Raw genomic sequence first — 25,349 nt, forward strand, 5'->3', positions numbered from 1 at the left:
TGCTCAGAACATTGGAAACTGGCGCTCAGCTGTGAAGGCCGTATGCACCGACAAGTGTCAAGAGGATTAAGTAAGGCATTGGTTGATATAGCTTGTGGGTGAAACAAACTGAAGATTCAAGATTTGAAATGAATGAAAATTGGGATATCAATAGAAACAGAAAAAACAATTGAGAACAAGTAAGTTAAATTTTCAGAGAAATTTTGAGCACAGATAACAAGTTAATAAAAATATTGTGGACACCTTTTGAAAATGCTTTTAGGGTGACACAAAAACAAGATTTAGGACTTAAAATGAATGAAAATCACCATTCTTTAATCCTTTTTACACTGGAAAATGCATCCAATCATTAGTATCATACCATACCCTACATTAGAATCTGATATGCGACATGAAGAAAATATGTCATCAATTTACATTTGGCATTAATGACAGCATAAGAAAATCCGCATTTAATGCTTTCATTCTGAGTCCAGTTTCATATAATAAAAAACGGTAACTTCAATACCAAGTATTAATGTTCGTTTGGGTGTTTGGTTAGAAATTATTACATAGAAAAATGAAATTAAGCATAAAAATATGCAATTGAAGGAAACAAAAAGGTTTTACTGATTGAAAGCACATGAACATGAGGTATGGATGGGCATTTGCTTTTCAACTCGAGGGACATTTCAGAATAAAGACGTTTTCATGCCGTACATAGATAGAATATGTTTCATACTTTGCTCAAGCACTTTGATGACAATATAAAGCAAGTACATGTACATACATGTAGAGTTAGCATTTTCTACATAATGAAAGTGATTTTATATTTGACATTTAAACACGACAACTTTGAAGTGAAATATACAAAACTATGTACATTGGTTCATAAATAGTGATAAAAACATTTACACGGTGTACCATATTTTGACAAAGATAGTAAGCTATTCACAATACATTCACATGTAGCTAGCATTATGCATAAAAAAATTAAGTAGCTGTTGTTGTTTAAAAAAAGAAAAGAAAATCTAGACATTTATCATCTTAAACTCACATAAATGGTAGCAACTTTGCAGCCCCTCCAGATTCATTCAAACATCTCTTTCCAAAAACTTACTTTTCATTGATACATTTCATCAAATTTGGAGCAATGCAGTAGAAACATTAATCTGAGGGGTGGTTTCACAAAAACTCGCTAAAATGCGCACTTAGATTCCCAGTTGCAAGTGGTACATATCACATCACTGCATTGTTCAGGGGAGTGTTTCATCATCATTTGCCATCCAACAAATATGCCAGAACTGATAATTTACCCTTGTTACATTAAAATTTACCCTTGTTACCATCTGATTAAATGTCTGACACGTCCCACAAGTCCTTCTATAAAACGCTCCCAAGAGCTTACTCAAAGGGTACTTACTGTACATGGTAACGAGTAATCATCAATGTGATTATGTGTATATGCTTACTGGCGTTCTGAGTGACTTTTAGTCACACAAAACTCTTTGTGAAGTGAAACACCCACCCCCTCCATTAAGAAATAGAAATATAGTATCTTATAAATATTCTTAGTTTTTTAGCACAATAGGACTTGGCTGATGCAAGATCAATTTATACATTTCATTTTTCACTCAATTCAAGAAACAATGACAATGAATGCAACGTATTTGCAATGTAAATTTGGTTCATAATTATTTAAAAACTCTTATTGAAGATTCATTTTTAAATATATTCATATTGTGAATACACTGAATTCACCGAATTCAAGAAAAAGTTACAATGAATACAAGTATTTGAAAACAAATCCAGTTACATAATTGACATTATTCGAAATGGACATTGAATATTTATTTTTAAAAATATATCAAAACTGTGAATACATCCATTTGATACATTGCAAGCAGTTATACCCAGCAATTGCATTACAGTATAAGCTGTATTTAGAAAGTTATCACGATAAATAGCCATTTGTTGTTTATTATATGTTCCAAATCAAACAAAAAATGTTTTTTGCACTAATACAATTTTGATGTATTTGCAAATATTCATGCAAGAGTTGAATTCACTTACATGTACTGTAAATGTATGCTCTATCCCAAGCAATTTCCCAACAATAAAAAAAAAACTTAAAGAAATTACAGCTTATACTGTATACATGTATATGGAATATTGTACTCTGTTAGAATCTTCTAATGAAGCAAATATTTGTGTTATCAGTAGCACCCAGGTTTTCAAGGGCTGCCATAGTTGGTACAGCAAGTTGACAGATTAATACAAGTATCCAAACATTTTTATAACTGAACTAATTGAATACAATTGAAAACTTTTCATTCTCCTTTTTGCTGACAATTTCATCATTAAGTACTTCTCGTATGGAATTTCAATATGATATTTAATCATGATAATAATACTTTTAAAACCATCATTAAAAATAATTGCTGCGGACATGATTGCTTCTCACTGAGAAGGTTAAAACATTAAAGTACAAAACATTAATTCATATCTACATGAAAGTCATTAAAAGTTAACAAAAACAAAATAGCTTGATGAATGAATACCGGTATTTAATGATGAATGAAGCATGAATAAATAAATACTTGGAAAAAATATTGATAATCAATTCCTGTAGCTTATAAAAAAAAATTCTAGTGGCTGAGGCACAACAAGGGAAAAAGAAATGGTTCATGATGAAAAATGAAAAAAAAAAGTATACAGCCTTGAGGTATCATTTCAGCATAATAGAGTATTTGAATACTGGATAAAGGTACAAAATAAAAACATAATGCCGTACATCAAATCTGTGAGGGTTTCTGATGGAGAAAAATGTGCTAAAAATAATGTTACCATGTTCAGTGCAGCATATCCTGCCATTCTTGAAGAAAAGCCAGTTAACTTAAGCTCATCATTACATAGTAACTGTAAAAATAAAACTGTAAAAACTGTTAATGGTTAAAATTCACCTGATTTGTACTTCAACAGAGGCGATATTTTCATTGATTACACTGCATTTTACTGTATTCCACTGTATTCCAATCAACTTTGTTTAATATTCAGTATTATTACAATTTTTAAACTCGTTTTATTATCTTAGAACTTATTACATACAGTTCAGTAACTTTTCATCAAAATTTAGCTGATATAATTCATTTTGCATGATTTTTGTTCCATTCTTAATTTATTAAAAAGTTGAGAAATGATTGAACACGGATTAATGTTGACAATTTGAGGAGAGAAGGCAGATTATTTGTGACCTTATGAAAGCTGTGTACAGGCAATTTTTTGTTTTCATTTCATTGGTACTTTTCGCAACCTCCTGCCTAAATCTCCAGCATTGGATAAGCTTTAACATTGCAATGAATGGGATTTTCTGTGGTTCTTTTTACTATTTTCATGGGCTCTTTTGAACAATTTTTTTTTTTTTGGGGGGGGTGCCCCGAGCCCCCGTATAAGTTTTTTTTCCCTGCTGTGTACCTTAATAAGTTAATAAAACTTATCCCTTATTTAGTCTAGTTGGCTTTGCTATGGAATTTCCATAGCTGAAAAGCTAATAAACTAGTTACTTTACAAATGGTTGGGTAAATAAATAAATACACTTTTTTTTTGGGGGGGGGGGGGGATGAGGTATGAAAAGCGACCTTTATCTGCCATCGTACAAATGAAATTTCACCCTGTATAACATATGCATACATGATGGAGAAGAATGAGTTTGTAGTAAAAAAAAAACATATTTGGCAATTGTTTTTAAGTTACTTTACTGAGTTCATAAATGTAATCATTGGCTTAGAGCTAGATATGTAAACAAGTGTAGCAACGCAATAGAAATATATTTGGCAACATTAAACTATGGGCACCATCGATAAATTATGTAAAATTTACAAGTTGTGCACCTTAAAAGGGAAGTTAGGACTCATTTTTGCCAACAAGTAGGCTACAGTAACTTTATTCCCGCTCAATTTAATTTATTTTAACTGAAGAGGCAAACTTGTTTGATTAAAGCTGAAATGAGTACAATTACGTATTCACTTACTTGTATTTTCATTATTGAATATGAACTATGTGAATACATATGCTAGCATTTGATTGAACTTTCAGAATCATTTTTAATACTAAACCTTCTCAGCAGATTTGGTGTACCAAATGATCTGAAAACACACTCTTTGGCCCCCACTCTTCAAATTAACATAATACCATATTAAATTCTTAAGATGTCGATTGCTTGAATCTCTCAGTGAAATATGTTTACATTGAAGTGTTACCATAATAGCTGAGAATCAACATTTTTTCCTCTGTAAAAATATGAAATCTACAGCAGACCAAGCAATTGGGGGGTTATGAACAGGATAGAGATATAGGGTAATCCATTGACAACAGTGTCACTTTTGCTCCCTCCAAAGCAACGTAAAACAATTTTATCAATTGAAAACAATAATCTGAATATCAAAGTTTTTTTTTATATAATGTACTGCATTAAAATTTTATATCATTGCAAATTGGAATTAAAACACGAGAGTAAGAACAATATTTGGTTTAAATAAAAAACAAACTGAGATACATGTATATACAATTTGGCAAATTCAAACAAGATTTTTCATACTGTTCTTTGTTAAAGAAATATGAGTAAAACTGAGTTTGGTTTTTGGCAAATGCGAACCACACTGGGAACCCCATAAACTTTGAAAGGCTTTTTGAGTTTTAATATGAAGTTTACTGTTAGTTTTTCCGCACCAATCATAATGTCTATTCTATGAATATATTTCCTGCAGTATAATTAGAAATGTATCTATAAACAAATTTTCATGCTGATAATTTAATCTATTGCAGTTGCATCATAAGGATACATAAGGAGAAGAAAATACTATCTCTAAGGCAGGTTTACAATGAATACAGTGTAAAACACTTTTTGGATTTGTAAAATATTGGACAAGAAATATACACAATTTTTTTTAATGCAGAAGTTGGTTTTTGGTTTAATATTAATAACATTTGGGGTGGTTGCAGATTTAAGAGGTATTCAGTAGAGCTCTGAAAATCAAGGCAAAACATTTTTTTTGGAAGGGGTAATTGTTTATGAAATTCTCTTGATGTTGATACATATAGTCTATCAATCTTAATGTGATATACATGTATGAGGAATATGTGAGACCATTGTATGTAGTGCATATTTTACCTATTGGCTCAAAAAGAATAATAATGGGGAATACTCAGTTAAAAACAAGTAAAAATGAAGGACGGAGTTGCAAAGTTACATATTAAGCATAGGATAATATTCTTTGGTTTTGCCTTTGCGTGAGTACATGAACAAGAAAGCAAATATCAGCTCTATAAAATTACCTAACTGTTTACTAGTGCATTCACATTAATAAACTCTTTAAAAACAGTTGTATTTGATAATCTACTAGCAAAAACTATACCCTCAACACATTGCAATACAGAGACCCATTCTAGGCCGAAGCACTACTTAAATTTAAATTTTCTGTTTATTCCAGTACAACTTTATACAAGTGCATATATCATAAAAGAGACAATATTTAATAGCTATTATACAGCAGTTTGTTCCACTTTTTCTGATTTTCCATGTCCCGTTGACCTTGTATGATGCGATGAGCTGGAGGTCTCGGACATGGCTTTGTCAACGAGACCCATTTTGGGTTGAGAGTGTCTGCTGCCCCCAGATGACCCGTGACTTTTCTTGCCCTCGGAGCTGCAGTGTGTCTGCGGAGAGTACAGCCCGCTGTACTGGGGGTTAAAGTTCGCGGCAGGGTTGCCATATATGTTACCATTTTGCGTGTGCATAGGTACAGTGTCTAATGCTCTGAGGCGCGTGGAGATGACCTTGAAAGGGGGTCTCCTTGCGGGTATTTCGCTCCAGCATTCCGTCATGAGTGCATAGATGTACTGAGGGCAACCGCTGGGGCATGGGAGAATGTGACGTGTCCGGATCATCTCTATCACCTCGTGATTGTTATAACCGTAAAACGGTTGAAGACCATAAGAGTAAATCTCCCATAAAACCACTCCAAAGGACCAGATATCGCTCTCCACCGTGAAACGACCAAACATGATGGCTTCTGGCGACATCCAGCGGATCGGAAGAACCGCCTGAGAGGGCATCCGGTAGTAATCCCCCGAATAAATATCCCTCGCCAGACCAAAGTCGGTGATCTTAATCTGATGGTGCTCGCCCACCATACAGTTCCTGGCGGCAAGGTCTCTATGGACAAAATGCCTGCTTGAAAGGTAATCCATACCGGACACGATCTGGATGGCTATGTTCAAGAAATCCGAAGCATCCAGCGAGGACTGCGTGTCGTCGTCCCCGCTTCCGAAACCGATGTCTGAATTAGGAGAGTGCCGGACCAGGAACTCGTGCAGATCACCATGAGGTAAGAACTCAAAGAGCATGCAGTTTGGTGTCTCTTTGGTGCAGACACCTAGGAGAGTGATGATGTTTGGATGGTTCAGTGAAGCCATCACGCTGGTCTCATTCCGGTAGTCCTGCTGTAAGGCGGGGCTGGCATCCTTGTCCAATGTCTTGATGACTATGGATGTACAGCTGTACTGGTTGTTCAGGCCCATCAGCTCACCTCTCCATACCTTACCGAACGTACCATCCCCGAGGGCCTCCATGAACTTGATGGCAGACAATGGAATCTCCTTCACCTGAATGGAGAAGTTAGACAATGCTGGTCAAATCTTTAAACAGACAAGAAAAAATACAGATTGGTCCTATTTCATGAGACTTGAACAAGAATAGGTAATTTTTAAGCCAAATGTTGCAATCAATAAAAACAGCTGTTCAATTTGCTTCAAATTTTTAACATGCTGCATAAGTCTAGCTCTATGGGATGTTACAAGTTAACAGCTGGGCAATCCTATAAAGCGTATACATCTGGGTGACCAAACCCAATGCAAGACCTTCCTGTAATGATTTGTCTCTGTTTTCTACTTCATATGAAAGTAAAATGCTCTCAAATTACCATGGCCAAAGCAGTTTGTTAATTGCTGGCATAATAGATGAAAATGGGTGTCAGCTGTATAAAAAAATTGATTATCTTACGGAAATGCCAAGGTTTGTCATTCTAACAACTGAAACATGGCCCAGTTCTATCTCAATCCATTGCTTATAAGCAAACCTAGTATCATGTCATATTCCTTTTGTCAATCTGTGTATTATATAACTTGATTGATTGGTTTGAATATTCTTATGTCTATCTAACGCAAGGAAGATGCTCTTGAAAGTGGACTATCAATATAACTTTGAAAAGTAAAGCCTGTAGATTAGTGTTGATCCTATATCATTTCACACTATGAGACAAGGGGCCCCGTCTTAAAAAGATTTGCGATTGATCCGATCAATCGCAACTATGGAAAGCCAGCAAAGTCAACATATAAAATGCATGTTAGTTCAAAAAATTTTCTAGATATGAATGTACATGTATATCCATAAATTCATTGATTTCTTGACAATTTGGTGCGTTCTCCTTTCTTTACAAAGGACATTTTGCAAATTTCCTGTAGAAAAACTATGACACTGATGGATTTCCATAGAGTTACAATTGATCGATCAAACGTAATCCTTTGTAAGACGGGGCCAAGATGTGGGTTTCCATTGCCCTGAACTGACCTGAAGTTTTTGCTGCAGGGCCACCATTTCGCTGGGCCTGGTCCTGCTGGCCACGCCCCCGTAGCGCTGGGACTTGGTCTGTCTCCAACAGAAGCACACACAGCCACAGATGAGGAGGATGACAACAATGACCGTTACCGCAGGAACAATGATGTAGAGGATCGTGGGTCTGCTGACCATACCACTTCCTGTTAGCTCATCTGGGAAAGGAAAAGAGAAATCAGAAGAATGTGGTAAAGCAACATTAATAAAACATAAAACTTGGGGGTTATATAAGAATTCATTTCCTGTTATATTTTCGAAGGATATTATATATGTACAGGCAGAGGTGTGTTCATGAAGCTTTCTATTTCAAGAACAAAGAAAACTACACGTATCCTACACTCACAAGCCCGTGTTCTAAACTCTGGTTAAACCCATTGGAGGTATGCCGGCTGGAGTCTATTGTATCATATAAAAATCAGTCAGTCTCCAACAGGTAAACAATAAGCTTTACAGTGCAAACAAATTTCTTACACTTTAAGCTTCCAGTTAAGAGTTCAGAACATGGGCAAAAAATAAAGATACATAGTTTTGATTGAAGAGTTACCAGCACCTTTAGTGATAAAAAAGTATAACAAATTCTTACATATTAGATACACTTTTGTGGGGTGGAAAAATCGGATATCAGATCAAAGACACATTTATGCAGTTAAAAATCAGGTTTAAGGTCAAAGGTTATTGAAGTTGACCTTAGAATTCCCAATTTGCTCCAGATTCCTAAACTAGGTAATGGTTGTAATATGAAGCAACATTCCTGGAAGCAAACACATCTTTCAAATGACACCAGATGAAATCAAGTGTCTTTGCTCCCTACTCCCTTATCGGTGATCAGTTATAGGATTGAGTGACATTACCTTGATGTCCAAGATTTTGAAGAAATACTTTAATGAATATTGCAGGGTCGACGGGCCCAAAGATACAAAGGAAGACAAATATTAAGTAAACTTTTTTTTTTTTCTTGTTTGGTCTTTGCAATGTGGACCATTGAATTTTCTGTTAGGATGAGATTTCATAAAATAGAAAGTGGTCCCAATTCAATCCCCTGTGGGACACCACATGTCATCTCCAGTAATATATTCAGAAAAAAAATCACAGATTTTTGAAAATGTTATTATTAATTTCTTTTTTTATTTTAACAGGGAAGCCTCCTTAGTTGACAATCTACATGTATTTTCACTGAGGGCCCTGTACAATAAAAACAACAATTAAGAGTTGGATCTTGGAGAGACGTCAATGAAGAATGAACAACACTGGAGCCGATACCTCATGATTAATATCTGTCATTACTGTACCATTCCCAAGCCATGTTTTGATTGAAGGAAGAGGATGGATGTGAAAGTATGCAGTACACAGTGACAGTTTGATGGGTCAAAAGGGTATTAACAAACCCTGATGAGCTGGAGAAAATAACATCCTTAGTGTGTCCTTGGCCTCATTTCTTCATCTCTAAGGAGATTAAATCTAAACCACTAAGAATTTTTTTTTAATGCAGGAACCTAATTATCATGATCCCATTTTTTTTCATTCCCTTCAAGAATATGGAAATAAAGGACATAATAATAGATGGAGTTTAGACCACAACATGTTTTTCAGTTCCATGATATTTGCTACGACGACAATTGATCCAATTAAAAATCTGCATGTTAAGCCAAACATAAAATCTAACCTTCAAACTAAATAAACCCTAATCATTATCTTTACATTATTCTATAAAAAAAAAGAAAAGATTTCAATCCTAACTCTATCCCCATGACCTCTGTGATATTAAGACCCAAGCAAATGTTGTGCCACCGTTTTTCCAACCAGAGTAACACAAGCAATAGCAAGTGCACATTGCCAATGGATCAAATTCAGTGTATGTGCATGTTTCAAATAATTGGGGACTACTTTTAATCTATATTTTGAATCCCAGCTGAAGTTTTAATGCACATCTTGTTAACCACTGTGAAAATGAAATTATTTCCCCCCAAATAACTGTGGTGTTAAGTGACAAGGTGTTTATTAGCTGATATCAAAAAGAAGTTCGTAATAATGATATTATGGACATCATGAAATTCACAACAGATCAAGCATGTTAAGGTCAAAAGATTATATTTTGAAGATTAAAGGTATTTTAGCTGCCAAATTGTTGAAAATATCCAATAAATATTAATGATGTTGAACTTGTCAACATCTCATGCAAAGAAAAATTGCAATTTTATGAGATTCATGTCTCTCATGTGATGCAAATTGGCAATTTTTGGATGTTAAAGAGTTCAACAAACAACAAAAGGAGAAATATAAACTACAAAACAATAACATTCAAAGAGAATATAGAAGAAGATTTATTCCGATGCCTTTGTCATCTGAGGCAAATTGTGGAAGTTGAGAGTTCAAAGGTTAAACATTTGATCTCTACCAAACTAGCTGAATCTAATTGACCATAAATTCACAATCCCCTAATGGGATATGACCCCCTTGTTCACATAGACCAAAATTGGTACATTCAAAGAAAGAGATTTGGTTATAAGCACCCATGTTGCTGTGTGTTTCCATATAAGGAAAAGGGGTGTGCACCACAAGACATGCAGGTAGGTAATAGGATGATAAATAAATGATGAGGTTCTTTCCATCAAGAAATGTAAGAATATCATAAGAATGACTTCCAGACTGAATGGTTCAGTTGCTATTCCTAAGTAAACATCAATAATTCACATTCATCTCATATTTCCAAGGCCTCTTTAAAAAAAGAAAAGAAGAAGAACATCTGTAAATGCTTGAAAGTAATGGCTGGTGTGGGTGGAAGGCTTTGATTTTTCTTCTCCACTATAGACAAACAAGAATGTGATCTAATGAAAGCTATAGCATGGCCTAGATAATAATATATGACTCTTTTACATCACGCTAGGACATAAGTTTTCTCTTCTCCCATATAAATAAAACACGGCATCAACAACTTACACATAGGCCAATATTCTATTTTCATCCAATGGAAATAGAGATTGATAATTCACGATCATCATATATGCACCTGAACCACACTTAGATTCAGTTATATCTAATATAAATCGATAACCAAAAAGTATTCATAGAAACTGGGAGCATTTCATGAAACAAACAGTCAGTGATGTTCACTGACAATTGTTATAAGCTACTGAAATCCTTGTACCCGATTGGCTAAAATCAAATTAATCAGTAAAACTAACTATTTGCTTCAACAAAAACTCCAGTGTCAAAAATATTTCATTCTCATATCTTACCATGTCACTTAAATACTGAGGGGTGTAAATCTTGCCAAAGCTGGATAAGAAAGGCAGATCTGACTGCCAATAATTAACTTTCAATCATAAAAAAGTATATATCGGATATCAATAACAAATGACAAGAAATCTATTTGCACTCGGTGCCTGTGTGTGACTCTGAATCATGATCCTACAAATTACCATGGCGAGAGATCGCAATAAAGGAACATATCGACTCCACTTGGTACTGGTAACCATGGTTACGGCATGAGAATCAAAGCTCCTGTATCAATATAATTTCAGTCACATAAAGAGAGGGAGAGAGAATGAAGTCGTAGGCCATCAATCATGAAACTTTCACAATATCAATGAAGGATGCAGCACGTAATTAACGAGATTTGATGATGCTGTATCCATGGCAACACCTGATGAAAGCATCTTTGTTGGATAGAATTCCACCACTTATGGTGTGAAGAAAACGATGATTATGTAACTCAGCTCTCTGAAGTCTCACCTCATGATTTATTTGAACCGAAGATTTACAGGATTTTTCTCAGTTAAAATATGTATAGGTAGATACATTTTTGTGTTGCCTTTCAAACGCATGGAAGCCTGCATACTACAAACTATTCTTCTAATTCATTACCCCCCCCTTTTGTTCATATGTGACATGGAAAGGAGCATATTGCTGCAACATCTATGGCCCTTTTCCCCCGGATGGCTAACGTACAATATGGGGTAACAGTGTTGTTCAACCATTTTCTTTCCACATCTTAGGATGTTACACTTTTTGGCCACGAAATGAGGATTTGTGGTAAATAATTTTTGACCATTTCCAGCCAGTTCAGATGAGCTGAAGAAGCATCGCGGATCAGACGTGAAACTGTTCTCTCTGTTTCAAACACTAATTCCAGATTATCAGATTTATTTCTATCTTCCTGGATGAATCATAACAAACCTCAGTTTAATTTTTGAATAGTTAGACTCCACTAATAAAGTATAACAGTTTTACAATCATTTTCTTACCGCATCTCGGAATGTCACACTTGTCTGCCCTGACATCAGGATTGGTGGTGAAGCACCAGGGTTTGTCGAGGCCGTTGCCAGGATTACGGCAGAAGTTGTGTCCTCCAGCAAGCTCTCGGTAGTGGGAAGGCCAAAGGGCATGCTCATGAGGCTGAAAAAGGGAAAGATAGACAATGATAAAGAGATATATTTCATGAATATGAAATAGCCATATAAACATAGAAATATGTTTTTTTAGCAATCAAAGCTTATCTACTTGTCATATTTGTAAATAACAATCATAATGTTAATCTGCAATTAATAAGTGCACATATATTGCCAAAATGGAAATGAAAATGAGTTTTAATCAATGGGGGAGCCTATAAGTATAATCAATGTCTATGGAATTTTTTTTTTTTGAGGGGGGGTGCTGAATTCAACTCTAGATACTATATAAAATATAGTATACTATAAATTATATAATATGTCTATTCTTCTTTTCTTTTGGGAAAGGGAAATATTTCAAGGTCTTCTTCATCAAAGAAAGATTTATCTAGGAAATTTGACAAGAATTGGGCGTATATCATGAAACAAATAAGCCAGTGCTTTTCACTGAAAATTTTCACAAGCTACTGAAATCCTTGCATCTGATTGGCTGAGAACAAAGAAGTCAATGGAAATCACTTCATTAAACACTCCCTCCGTGACTCATGGCTTCTGATGGATACAGGCAATGAATCTGATTGCTTACTTGTTGCTTATCCCAGCCCTGACAGGGAAATCCTGATTTGGTTGTGTTGATCCTCCCTCGATAATCCTCTCCAGTATCATTGTAACACGTGTGATCTAAACAAGAGAGAAGGGGAGAGAGATGTTTAATTACAATGTAGAGAGAGGGAGATAGAGGAGAGAGAGGGCAGGTTAGTGAGAGAAAGGGAGGTGTGAGGGTGATAAGGAAAAAGGGGAAGTACAATAGGGAAGGAATGGGAGGGAGAAAGGTAGGTAGGGAGAGAGGGGGCGGAGTGGAGGGGGAAGATGGACAGGGGAGAGCGAGGGGGCATAAAGACGGACATAGATAGAGATAGAGAACAGGTAGAATGAAGATGAAAGGAAAGAGCAAATTTCCATAGGAGGTGTGGAATAGTTTTAAAAACAAAATAAGAACAAAACATATTCTCATATTATATATATGAACATATACATTACATACAGCAAGTCTTCTTTCATGATAAAATGCTGTACATACAGTATTATAGTTTCAATAGTCTATGTAGCCTACATGTCAAGTGTAAACAACCCTTCAGATTGTAAGACCATTCTCACGAGCCTGCAGACATCAGCTAATACAATATCTAGTGCAATATTTAAGTTCTTGAACTTTTGGTGGTTTCAAATTAAAAGCAAGATAAACAAATCAACCAAGTTCCTAATGGGATATTAATTGTGGTATTAGCTAAACAATAGCCAGCCTTTAGTCATCAGAAGGAGGCTATTTGCATTGTGGCACTGATGACAAACATCAGTCCCACTATATGTAAATCTGTATCAGAGAGGCAGGTGAAGTTTACTTTGTGTCTCAGCAGTGACCTTATGTCAATAGTGTGAACAATTATTGGCCTACATGGTCTTGTCGAGTTCGAGTGGAATTAGAATTTATGATTCTACCAATTCTCCGGTAATAAATCATACTTATAATCGTCAAAATGCCTTGAAAACCTAAATGATTATATATTGGCAATTTAGTGGTGTCCTAAATCTACATTGTATGTGCTATCATCGAACATCACCCTTTAGCAAAGAGAATAATACTACATTTGTTGGGCTTTCCATCAAAGTTAAGCAAAGTGCAGGAGCCCCATTTGATCTGACCAAGAGGTAGATTACTGTTCAGCATCCTTTCTGTCAAAGTTTCATCTACTGCGATGGGAACACTCGCTTTCATCTTGCTTAGAAATACACTGGCAAATAGGGAACAAAGGCATCCTGCAAGTTTTGCTCCTTTATGACCTCTCTTCAGTGTAGTTCTACACAACATGAAGTACAGTGCACTGCAGCTCTTTTTTATGTATTTCAATAACAATGCACATTACCTGTGATCGCAGCTACATCCGGTAAGCCCACACGTATGCAGCTAGCGCTTGCATCGGTTCCAACGGCCGGTAACCTGGAGCAGTCCGGTAGGATGACGTTGGGCATCTCCTTGGCGATCTGGTACTCCTTCTTGCAGATATCCTGCTCCAGGATCTCGCACTCGTCCCTGCAGAGCTCCCTCCCGCGTGGATCCTGCCGCGTCTCGTCGCAGAACGGGAACGCAAAGAAGCAGAGGGATGGGATGGCGTACTGCTGGCACTCGGGGCTCAGGTCGCGGGTCATCAGCAGGAAGGGTGTCAGACGTTCGTCGATCAGCTTCTGGGCTTGGAAGTCGGTAACATAGATGGAGTGGTTACTGATGAACTTGGAGCATGCCACTCCGCTGTAAGGCTGGCAGTAACCCTGATGTGGACTAGAGAAAGAGAGATTGACATTAAAATAATTTTAAATTAATGACAAATCCAATCCATTAAGTATTTGTTACAGCACCTGTCATAGAAAGTTGATCCACAAGATACACATGTTGACCATTCAACAGTAACATTAAAATTTCATTAACAAAATATATAGGCCTTTAAGAGCTTGTAAGTAAGAAAAACTAGATGGATTCTCAACTACATGCTGTCAAATTTATGCCTCCGACTTTGCAAGATTAAAAGTATACATCACACTTGTCTCCTAAAACTTTCAAACCCATTATAATCTAATTAGATGGTCATTAAAATATATGCATGTACAAAGTTTGATGCTAATTCCTGAATTGTTCTTTTACTCATTGCGAGAACAAGATAATGCAAAGTATATCAAACCTCTGTGATCGCTATCGTTTGACCTCAAAGGCATAAAACTAGGATATATACAATTCAACATTTAAGTAGCTGTAGATTTATCCTTTTGAAAAATAATTTAGAGCTACATGTAACCACACAATTCCCATATCTTAATCATTCAAACCTTTCTGTGAAGGAAAAAAAAATAAGCCTGAAGTGAGACACAAAATGATAAAGAAAAATTTATTTTTAACCCCATCTTAGGCCCGTTTCATAAAGGACTTACAACTGTTGTAACCTTGCCATAATGGCAACTACCATGGCAACAGGGCACAGTAGCCAATCAAAATCCAGGTTACCATGGTAGTTACAACAGTTGTAACTCTTTATGAAACGGACCCCAGGATGTAATGCAATGAAACTAGGGGCAACAACAGGATATTTTGATACAGGGAGGCATGGCATCAGATTTTTTTTTCTATATTAACTTAAAGAAATATCAGAGTAATGCATCCCAGACATCTCCTTTCTATACTGTTCTTGTTTCTTTTCATCTTTTCCTCCCTCTTTTTTATTGTCTATGAAAAATCATAGGGGGGATGACCTTGTCCTCTCCATTGGCACTACCCCCTGAATGAAACCTTGACAGAGGTACTTACTTAGAGGCGACAGTCCGAGTTGTTTCACTTGCTGCAGAACATAGAAAGAAGAAAAACAAAGACATTATTGTGATAATGCTGGAGTAAAATAAGATGACCAATCTCTCTGTCTTCATCAGAGCTGCAAAGGTTGGTAGTGAGGTATTGACTGATGTAAATTGCATATAGTCTCTCTGTCACAAATGCCTAAGGTAGCACTGGGATTATACAAAACTTTTGACAAACCGAAAATGCCTACACTTGAAATTTCTCCATTTCGTAACATCTTCCATATATCCAACATTTTTTTTTTCAAAATGGACACACACGTTTACACTAACATCGAAAACTTTCCTTTAATACTTTTCTTGTTAATACTTTATGTGATGAAACTCATGTTAGAATAAAATTGAATTCCTGGACAAATACTTTTGAAAGAATTGGGGAAGTAATGCATGGGGCCAATTTCATTGTCTACATGTATATATTTCTAATGTATAATATGCTTCCAGTGTCCACTAACTAAGTTGTTTTTATGCATCAAGAAGCAGTGGGACTTTACATACACCACCCTACAATTTACCAATTCTTATTCAATTCAATTTTGTCCACCACATTACCTCCGAGCATTTTCAAGGCAGTGGGAAAAATAAACATCCCGGGCAATCTTCTCAGGGAATCCAATCAGATTACAAGATTTTCACCTTTACCTGATCGACCTGCCGTGATTCTATTGCTTCCTACCGTGGAACTAAACTTATTTTTTCGTTTTTTTTCGCAAACAAGGATTATTGGTTGGCAAACAACTCAGATAGGATTGGGTTACATCCAGCTCAAATACATGAAGGTCTCAGAAAAGGGTGCTATTTGCAGGGATAAAATGTTTGTATTCTAATGTGGTATAAAAAGGCCATGAAATTTCTGGCAAACAGAGTGTGCCCTGCCGACCGACAGGTAGCGCTGAATTCAGAAGCAGTAAATTGCCACTTGGTCTACATCCACTTGGTCTACTCTCAGTTTGGTCTCACATGGTCTAATCCTAGTCTATATACAACCAGTTTGTTTAATTGCCTATTAGCCCATTTACCATTGTCTCCTTTCCACAAAGGCTATATCCAATCTGTTTAATATCTACTTGGTCTAACACTTCTTAGTCTGTTTGTTTCATTATACATGTATACTTCCGGAACTTTTAACTTCACTTTGTTGTTTTACTGTTAATGCATTTTGGAACATTCTTTCTTTATTATTGGTTAAATTTTGATCACTGCATGTTATATACTTATTTTATCTGTTATATTGTATGTTTTCAATTGTGAACTCACATTAGTCTTCAGACTTTTCAATGAGTATATTTTAATAAAACCGAATTGAATTTGAATTTGAATATGAATATGACGAGAACTGTTTATGAAACAGATAAAATAAATACACCCACAAAATAAATACACGTGAAAATTAGCCCAAGTATTAGACCAAGGGATGGTTGGACCAAGTGAACACAAATTGAATAAGTGGATGAAGCCATGATGGTGATAGACGAACAGAGAATTAGACCATATTATAGTAATTGTTGGATAAAAAAGGACTTGTCGGAAAATATGTCCTTTCATGAAATGCTCCTCTACGCTTGGGTAAAGCGTAACACCTTCTGAGTTTTAGCATGCTTTGCACTCGTAGTCATGAACAGGATAGTAATGACGGTCCAAGGCAAAGCATACACCTTTTGGCCAGTATTCTGAAATTGGGTTTAATCTAAACTCTAATTTTGAGTTGTGGTTTAAATATGGACAGAACTCAAATATTTGCATGGAAGGTTCATTTTATCAGCACTTGACTTTCAAATCATTCAGAATTGTCTTGGAATAATAACTAAATAGTTTTTCTTCCATTGAAGCATTATCAAAGAGCATTTAGTACAATGGAAACAAAAATTTGATAGCTATGGCTTTCCATAATTTTAGCAGATGGTTAGACAATGGCATCTGTTAAACTAGACTTAAAGGTTAGCGATCAATCGTATGCTTGATTTTTCACAATTAATCATACATTGTAGTCAATGCAATCAATCATAAAGAAATGCTCCATGATGATTACTAAGCATCGTGTTACGGGCCCCAGAATGTGCGCCTTTCAGTGTTCAGAAGGCAGTGCATACCCACATATGAACATGGTGGTAACGTTGCTCCGAGGTAAAGCGTATGTTGTGAAGCACCTTCTCAAACTCCACTGTCAATTGATTCAGCTGTCACTTTGTTGACTCATCTCGCCTGCCAATCGCTATCAATACTTGAGCAAATAAAACCATTTCTCAACCACTTCCCCCTTCCCACTTTTATTCCTTGATATATTCAGATGCCACCAAAAAACACTTTCTCTTTATACTCTATTGAAATTCTTTAACTTCAATATTACAGTAAAGTCTTAGTTTCTTCCCCCAAATATTTATTATGTTTTCATTGATACTTTCAGAAAACACAAAATACATTTCAATTATAAGGACACACTCTTATTCTAAATGTCTCTCTCTATTAACAGTATTTTAAAAAGCATATTGTAAATAAACTATAGATAGTCAACAATGATTTAAATTCAATAGAAAATAAGCTGCAATACAAATGTACATGTAGTGCGAGTTTGTGGTTTGTTATCAATAATATGTCTGTTCATAAATAGAGATAATTGTAGCTTTCTCCATCAATAATTTTGCTGTTATATAATGAAAAAAAAATAAATAAATAAAAGTTCTGCATGTGCAGAGGTTTTTTTTTCCAGAGGGGGGGGGGGGGGGTCATGCTAATGCATCAGATAAATTTCAATGAGTTTCTAGTATAAAAATTCATGGACATCATTTTGTGCACCAATAATGGACGTTAACTGTTAACTGATTTCAAACACTTTCAACACTCAAGCAAGAGTGCAAGCAGAGGGTTATATATTTCATTTACCAACACCTTCATTTACTTCAGAATTGCCAATTATCATTTTAAAGACACCATACAGAGAAAGTCTCTTCTCACGTCCATTCATTGTCAAGCCATGAAATTTGATATGCTTGTCCATAATTTATCGCAGTCTTCGGTAAAATTGTGTGTTTGAGCGTAGGAAGCTGCATGCACGTTTCTCGCTTTGTGAAGCTTTGCATTAAGAGGGTGATTATTTGCAAAAAAGTGTGATATTGCTCGGTTTGTATTTGACAAGTTCAAAAGGGTCACCGGCTAAATATTTGCTCACATTTGGAGCTCCAACTGCTAAGTTTTCCGCTCCGATCCCTTCTAAAATAAATGACGGAGTGGGAAGTGTGATGGAAAGTTTGGCTTTATAAAAGGTAGTATGTCAGGATAGATTTGCGATCTATCAAATCAAAGTGTAGTAGTCCCACATATTGACACATGAAATCCTGCTGTATTGCATACACGTGGGTGGTGATTACACTTTACATCAGAGAAACAAATTACCTGTGCGAAATTCGATAACTATTAAAACTTAGGTATAAACTCTTATGGCAACATGTAGGGGGGGGGGGGAATCAGTCCATACAGTATGATCTTTTAACTTCTACTAGTATTTCATATCATGTTTTTATTTTTCATATCAGGAATCCTTTACCAACATATTTGAATGTTCTGTTCAGTCAATCAAGTTTGTATTTCACTTTGTTATGCTTAGTTATTGTATCTGCTTTTTATACAAATTGGTAAGTGGTGGTGATTTTTTAACCTGATTGCTATTAAAGCATGAATGCTTGTAAGCAAGTAACCAAGGACCAACAGCTTAAGGTCCTCTCCAAGGGACCTGGTAATGAGGATGAATGCCTTACCAAAGGGCACTAGCGCACCAAGTAGGAATCGAACCTGGGTCACTGGAATCCGAAACCCCCGCTCCATCGACTGAGCTTTGGTGCCTCATTCATGTGCTCAATACCAGAACCACAATTCAAAATAGAATTTCACTTCAGGAAGGCATTTAAAAAAAGATGTTCATAAGTTACAAATGGATTTATATGACTGGTGACCCTTTCTTATAGTAAATTATGTACACCAAATTTGCATTGGTGATGGTTTAGTGCCTAAGAAAAGGTGACCAGTCGGACATGAATGTATCTGGTAAATTATGAGTAGCTTTATGAAACACTCATAAATCTTGTGAACCTGTATAGATATATAAAATAAATAAATTTTCAAAAAATCATGAAGGAAGAAAAGCTACATTCTTGTGGTTGTTGGGGATTTCGGGGTGCTCTCAAAAAGCTCAAGGATATGTTGTAGTAAGAGTTATTAAAAGACTTTGAAAAAAAAATCTAAACACGATTCTTAAATGCTCATTTTTGGTTGGTTTAAAATCAAATTATGTTTGAATAACAGAGTTGTGTTTGATTACAATTGATTTGAAAGGGCTCCCTCTAAGTTGTCTACTCACCAATCCTAGCAAAGAGGATACCCATGGTTGATCTCACACCAGCTCTGTTCTCCGCTACACACTTGTAGTAACCCGTATCCGTAGTATCCACATTTTTAATGCTGAGTTTGGAACCCCATTCATACTCCTTGGTCGTTATCCTCCGATCTCTGCGCTCCTCTGTCAGCAGAGCGTCGTTCTTGTACCACTTGTAGTGAGGCGTCGGCTCGCCGATGATGCGACACCGAAGTGTGGCCTTGTCGCCAGTATGGAGTTCAGTCTCGTTGTTCATAGGTCTTTCCACGATGATGAAGTAACGTGCTCTGTATTGATGACATTGAAAAATTATATGAAAATCCTGACAACTCAGCAAATTTTGTTTCAATTTTCATGTTAACTCATATACATGTATCTTTACACCTTGTAACAAATCAAAGTTCCATGGAAAATGTACATCACATTTATACAGATACAGGCATACATGTATCTTGTTAGACAATATTTATGAATACATCAAAATATCAGTCCTTTGCTCTTGAGTAGGAATCTCAGCATTACTACCGTTAATTTCAAGCACTTACATTAAAGGTCAAGTCCCCCTCAGAAAAATGTTGATTTGAATCAATAGAGAAAAATCAGACAAGCATAATGCTGAAAATTTTTATCAAAATCGGATGTAAAATAAGAAAGTTATGACATTTTGAAGTTTCACTTATTTTTCACAAAATAGTTAGATGAACGAGTAAGTTACATGCAAATGAGTGAGTCGATGATGTTTCTTTTGTTTGTTATTGTTTGAATTATACAATATTTCATTTTTTACAGATTTGACAATAAGGACAAACTTGACTGAACCATAAAATGTTAAACAATGGTAATTCCACATGTTCAGGGAGAAATAAAACTTTGTTTCACAGGACAATGGGGAGAAAATTAGAATATTTCGTATTTCATATAATAAAATACAAAAGAAATAGTGAGTGAGTGATGTCATCAGTTCCCTCATTTGAATACCAACCGAAATGTGCATATAACTGTTTTGTTAAATGAAGCGCAACTTTAAAATGTCATAACTTTCTTATTTTACATTCGATTTTGATGAAATTTTCAGCGTTATGCTTGTTGGATTTTTCTCTTTTTTTTCTTAAAATCAACTTTTTGTTGGGGTGGACTTGTCCTTTAAGCATTTATAGCAAGCATTAATATCCCATTCACACTGACCACAATACGTTGTGAGATAATAACCAGAATTTATACAGGTAGTACCATTTTATGGATATCAGCCTTGTACCATTAGAAACTGATCTATGACTTGGTAAAATTGGGATGAACCTTGACGATGAGCAAAAAAACGTTGATTGTAAAGTATTTTCATTATATCTCAAACTGAATTCTACTCAAGCAAATTCATTTATTTTCTACCTTCAATTTTCATACTGAAAATGATGATACAGTTAGCATAACATTATTAAATCACATCACAGGTTACATATCCAAAGATCAGCATACAGAGTGCATTAAATAATAATCAATGGATCACAACTAAAATTAGATTTGTCATACTTACGTTGGGACTCCAAATGGGGTTATTGTAGCAACTGAATAAATCAAGAAAACAAAAACAAAAATTAATTACTTCCAAGTACATGTAGTCAAGTAGCTTCTGAAAGGACATCATCTTAACCTTCAGCTGGTTAAAGAAACCAGATGGCATCTCATAATACAAAATGGTCTATATTCTGAACTCAGGTTTACTCTAAACTGGGGAGCATTTGTCGGATGTTTTATCTGACAAGTTCCATTTTATCTGACAGTTACCATAGTAACACTGCTTCTCACAAGTTGGCTTCTCAGCCAATCAATATCAAGGAAAGTTGTCAGATCTGGCAACTTGTCGGACAAAAATGTTGATGAAACGCTCTCTGATGTACGAATTCAGGTGTAAAGTTATGGACTTAACTATGGATTGCAAAACGTGACAATTTTTAAACTGTAAATTTTTAAATCACCACCACATATGGCATTTAAATCAATCATATCTGCCTGAGAATAATTAGACTTGAATAGTTTCATTTACTATTAAAGAAATAGGGGAATTTAAAAATAAGAAATGCGCAATGCGAACAAAATCTTGACCTTCCTATAATATTATCACAAAACTAGCACAAGTCCTAAGTTCAACAAATCTCCAAAATATAGGCTAAGTCTGCACAGCTTGATCGAGTTTGGTCTGTTCACATTAACTCCTGTATATAGGACACCACAATATCTCCATTTCCAAGGAATTGAGAAATACATACTGTATATACCCAATGGTCAATGAGGGTAACTCAATTTTAGAGTAACCAAAGCGGGGTTCTTTATCAACTTGACTAAATACAAAATGCAACATCAAGCTCTGTTCTACATAAGCAGCAATCAATCACAGGAAGTATGAAATGAAATGGTCCACTGAAAGGGGGGGGGGGTGATCAAAATGTGAATTGAATTTTTTGTTGTTGAAATGATGCAATGGGAAACTTTCCTTCTCAATCTTAGCCCAGTAAAACTATCAGCTTTTAACCCACTGCCTACCAGAACTAAGTAATGAATGTAAGTGGTCTGTGCATTTGAGAAAATTCTGTATTCAATAGCTTAATTTAGATTTCAGCCTGGCTAGGCCATTGCTACATCACCTCACAGGAATCTAGATCTAGACCAATTTTGAGGAAATCTAGAGCTACCCTAGGCTTCCCTATCACTCAATCTCAGCATTGTTTCTTTTCCATGCTGTCAAGAAGCATGCCATTAACGGCTGTTACAGCGAAAGAATCATGTTAAAACCTCCTTGACTGTGAAGCAAGGTGTATAGTTACACCCTTTTTCTATGTCACGGATCCAAGATTTGGATCAAACGCGAAACGAGAGAGGCTACCTGGAGGCGGATAACACCTCTTAATGCATCAAGATGGCGGAAAGAAGAAAAATTGCTTGTTTTTGCTCATATATCATCCCGAATCAATACAGCCCCAAGATTGGGATGAATTTAGAGAGAGATGCATAATTGCAGGATTGAAGTTCTTAACCAAAGCTGTTTATCTGAGGACAGACACCCTTTTAGAGGAACTTAGGGGAATATCAGATGATAAATAATACATTAACCATTATATCTACACTAATGTTATACTGTAATTAAGATGGGATAGATATGTGCATATATAAGGAGGCAACAATGTACCAGATATGCATGTAATGGCTTCTCTGAAAATGCTACCCTATACATGTATATCTCAATACAATTATCAGGAAATCATCCTTAGTTTCATTTACTTTAAATGTCATTTTCATACCTGTTTTGAGCAAAGCTTTCTCTACAACAAGTGAAATGCCTCTGGCCGTCTCACCTGCATCACGCGATTCAATATAGCAGCAGTGCTGATTTTGAAAACTACTATAACTCGCACAAGATGTTCAGTGATACTTGGTTACTCTTATTTCCACGTTTTATGAACTAGACCAATACACTTATAGAGATATGATGGCAATTCAACAAATACCCCCAACGTGGCCAAAGTTCTTTGACCTTACATGACCTTTGACCTTGATCATGTGACCTGAAACTCGCACAGGATGTTCAGTGATACTTGATTACTATTATGTCCAAGTTTTATGAACTAGACCAACACACTTTCAAATTTATGGCTGTAATTCAACAAATACCCCAATTTGGCCAAAGTTCATTGACCCTAAATGACCTTTGACCTTGATCATGTGACCTGAAACTTGCACAGGATGTTCAGTAATACTTGATTACTATTATGTCCAAGTTTCATGAATCAGATCCATAAACTTTCAAAGTTATGATGGTAATTCAACAGATACCCCCAATTCGGCCAAAGTTCATTGACCCTAAATGACCTTTGACCTTGGTCATGTGACGTGAAACTCATGCAGGATGTTCAGTGATACTTGATTAACCTTATGTATAAGTTTCATGAACTAGGTCCATATATTTTCTAAGTTATGATGACATTTCAAAAACTTAACCTTAGGTTAAGATTTTGATGTTGATTCCCCCAACATGGTCTAAGTTCATTGACCCTAAATGACCTTTGACCTTGGTCATGTGACATGAAACTCAGGCAGGATGTTCAGTAATACTTGATTAACCTTATGGCCAAGTTTCATGAACTAGGTCCATATACTTTCTAAGTTATGCTGTCATTTCAAAAACTTAACCTCAGGTTAAGATTTGGTGTTGACGCCGCCGCCGCCGTCGCCGTCGCCGTCGGAAAAGCGGCGCCTATAGTCTCACTCTGCTATGCAGGTGAGACAAAAATGACATAAAATCTACAAAGCTAACTAGATGCTTTAATATCAGCAATGAGAATCTGGTCTGCAAAGATCATTTTTTTAATTAATTAAAGCTGATGGGAATAAAGATGATTAGCAATCTCATTTAGCATCCAAATTGTTCTACTGAGTAGGTATTGTCTAACTTAACACACAACTTCATGACACAACCCCACCGCCACCCCCTCCCCAGTTTTGGTGGTGCATTGTTAGTGGTGAGTGCAAGAAGAATCTAGCAATCCCTGTTCAGCAGGGACAAAGACATACTTTAAACTATGGACAACTGAAAAAATAACCAACTATGACGAAGTGACCAGCACATACCTCCAGTTTCTGACATGCCCATCCTGAGGCACGAATTCTCCGTGTTGGCACTGGGAAGCGGCAAGTCCGTGCAGATTGGCAACATGTCAACCAGTCCCAGCTCGGGCTGCGCATCCACGTAGTCCACCAAAGACGAGCAGATCTCGGTGGTCAGCAGGCGGCACTCGTCGTAGCACATCCTATGGACGGCCAAGCGAGGGCGCTCTCTGCACAGCGGGAATGCTGTGAGGCACATGGATGGCTTAAGGTACTTGGTGCAGCGTTGGTTGAGGGTGATAGGGAGGTCGTTGTTGATCTGTTGGATGGCGGAGCCCAGGGCGGCCTCTATCTCGGATTGGGTTTGTCCAGCGGGGATGTAGACCTGGCTGTTGGCTATGTGGGGGCTGCATACGGTGCCTCTGTAAGGCTCGCACTGGGGTTCGTCGACGCTGACCTCATCAAGGTAATCACTGTCAATGTCAAAAAGAAAGAACCAAGAAATCATGAGAAATAATCTGTAATCATCCACCTTGACAATGCGTATGTACTGTTATTGTTACTGTTACTGTTATTCATTTTGAAACAGTAGAAACCTCAGCAATCCTTTTCCTTTCTTTTGTTTAAAGATAGAACTTGATACTGATTGAATTATACGTTGGAATTAGATGTAATCTCATATTTCTTTTTGCCATAATACATTCCCTGGTCATCTGTTGGTGTTTTTTTTCTTTTTCTCCTTCATTTTTAATTGAGTTTCATGCGGGGAAAGAATTGTATCCCGAAAATGAACTGTTTATATAAGCTTGTTCTATTTATTTTTTTCCATTTATTTTTTTAATTTAGAAGTGTTTCTTTTTTAAGGGGAGGAATTAAGTTTGCAAAGTGAAATTTGATAAGAGAAATTGAAAAAATTTCATTTGAAAAAACAAAGAGCATATTAGTG

General features: G+C 36.1%; 1 protein-coding gene across 1 annotated transcript; it reads right to left on the minus strand.

Moving 5' to 3' along the window:
• Positions 1–997: 997 nt before the first annotated feature.
• On the minus strand, positions 998–24,873 carry LOC129272050 (inactive tyrosine-protein kinase transmembrane receptor ROR1-like). The gene is made up of 9 exons (XM_054909288.2): positions 24,428–24,873; positions 21,339–21,369; positions 19,793–20,094; positions 15,395–15,425; positions 13,965–14,377; positions 12,626–12,720; positions 11,896–12,046; positions 7,607–7,806; positions 998–6,642 (listed from the first exon to the last, which is right to left on the minus strand). The coding sequence occupies exons 1-9, from the start codon at positions 24,660–24,662 to the stop codon at positions 5,521–5,523; spliced, it is 2,580 nt and encodes an 859-aa protein (XP_054765263.2). The 5' UTR covers positions 24,663–24,873; the 3' UTR covers positions 998–5,520.
• Positions 24,874–25,349: the final 476 nt, after the last annotated feature.

The sequence above is a fragment of the Lytechinus pictus genome, chromosome 11 (genome assembly GCF_037042905.1).
Source record: "Lytechinus pictus isolate F3 Inbred chromosome 11, Lp3.0, whole genome shotgun sequence".
Taxonomy (NCBI): Eukaryota; Metazoa; Echinodermata; class Echinoidea; order Temnopleuroida; family Toxopneustidae; genus Lytechinus; species Lytechinus pictus.

Bases quoted from the DNA above. Each gene is read 5' to 3' on its own strand.
- LOC129272050 (XM_054909288.2), bottom strand. From the start codon at position 24,662: ATGTGCCTCACAGCATTCCCGCTGTGCAGAGAGCGCCCTCGCTTGGCC. The intron at 12,721-13,964 runs GTAATGTGCATT...TCTCTTGTTTAG, and splicing joins GGATGTAGCTGCGATCACAG to ATCACACGTGTTACAATGAT. The intron at 6,643-7,606 runs GTCAGTTCAGGG...TTCTCCATTCAG, and splicing joins CCCTGCAGCAAAAACTTCAG to GTGAAGGAGATTCCATTGTC.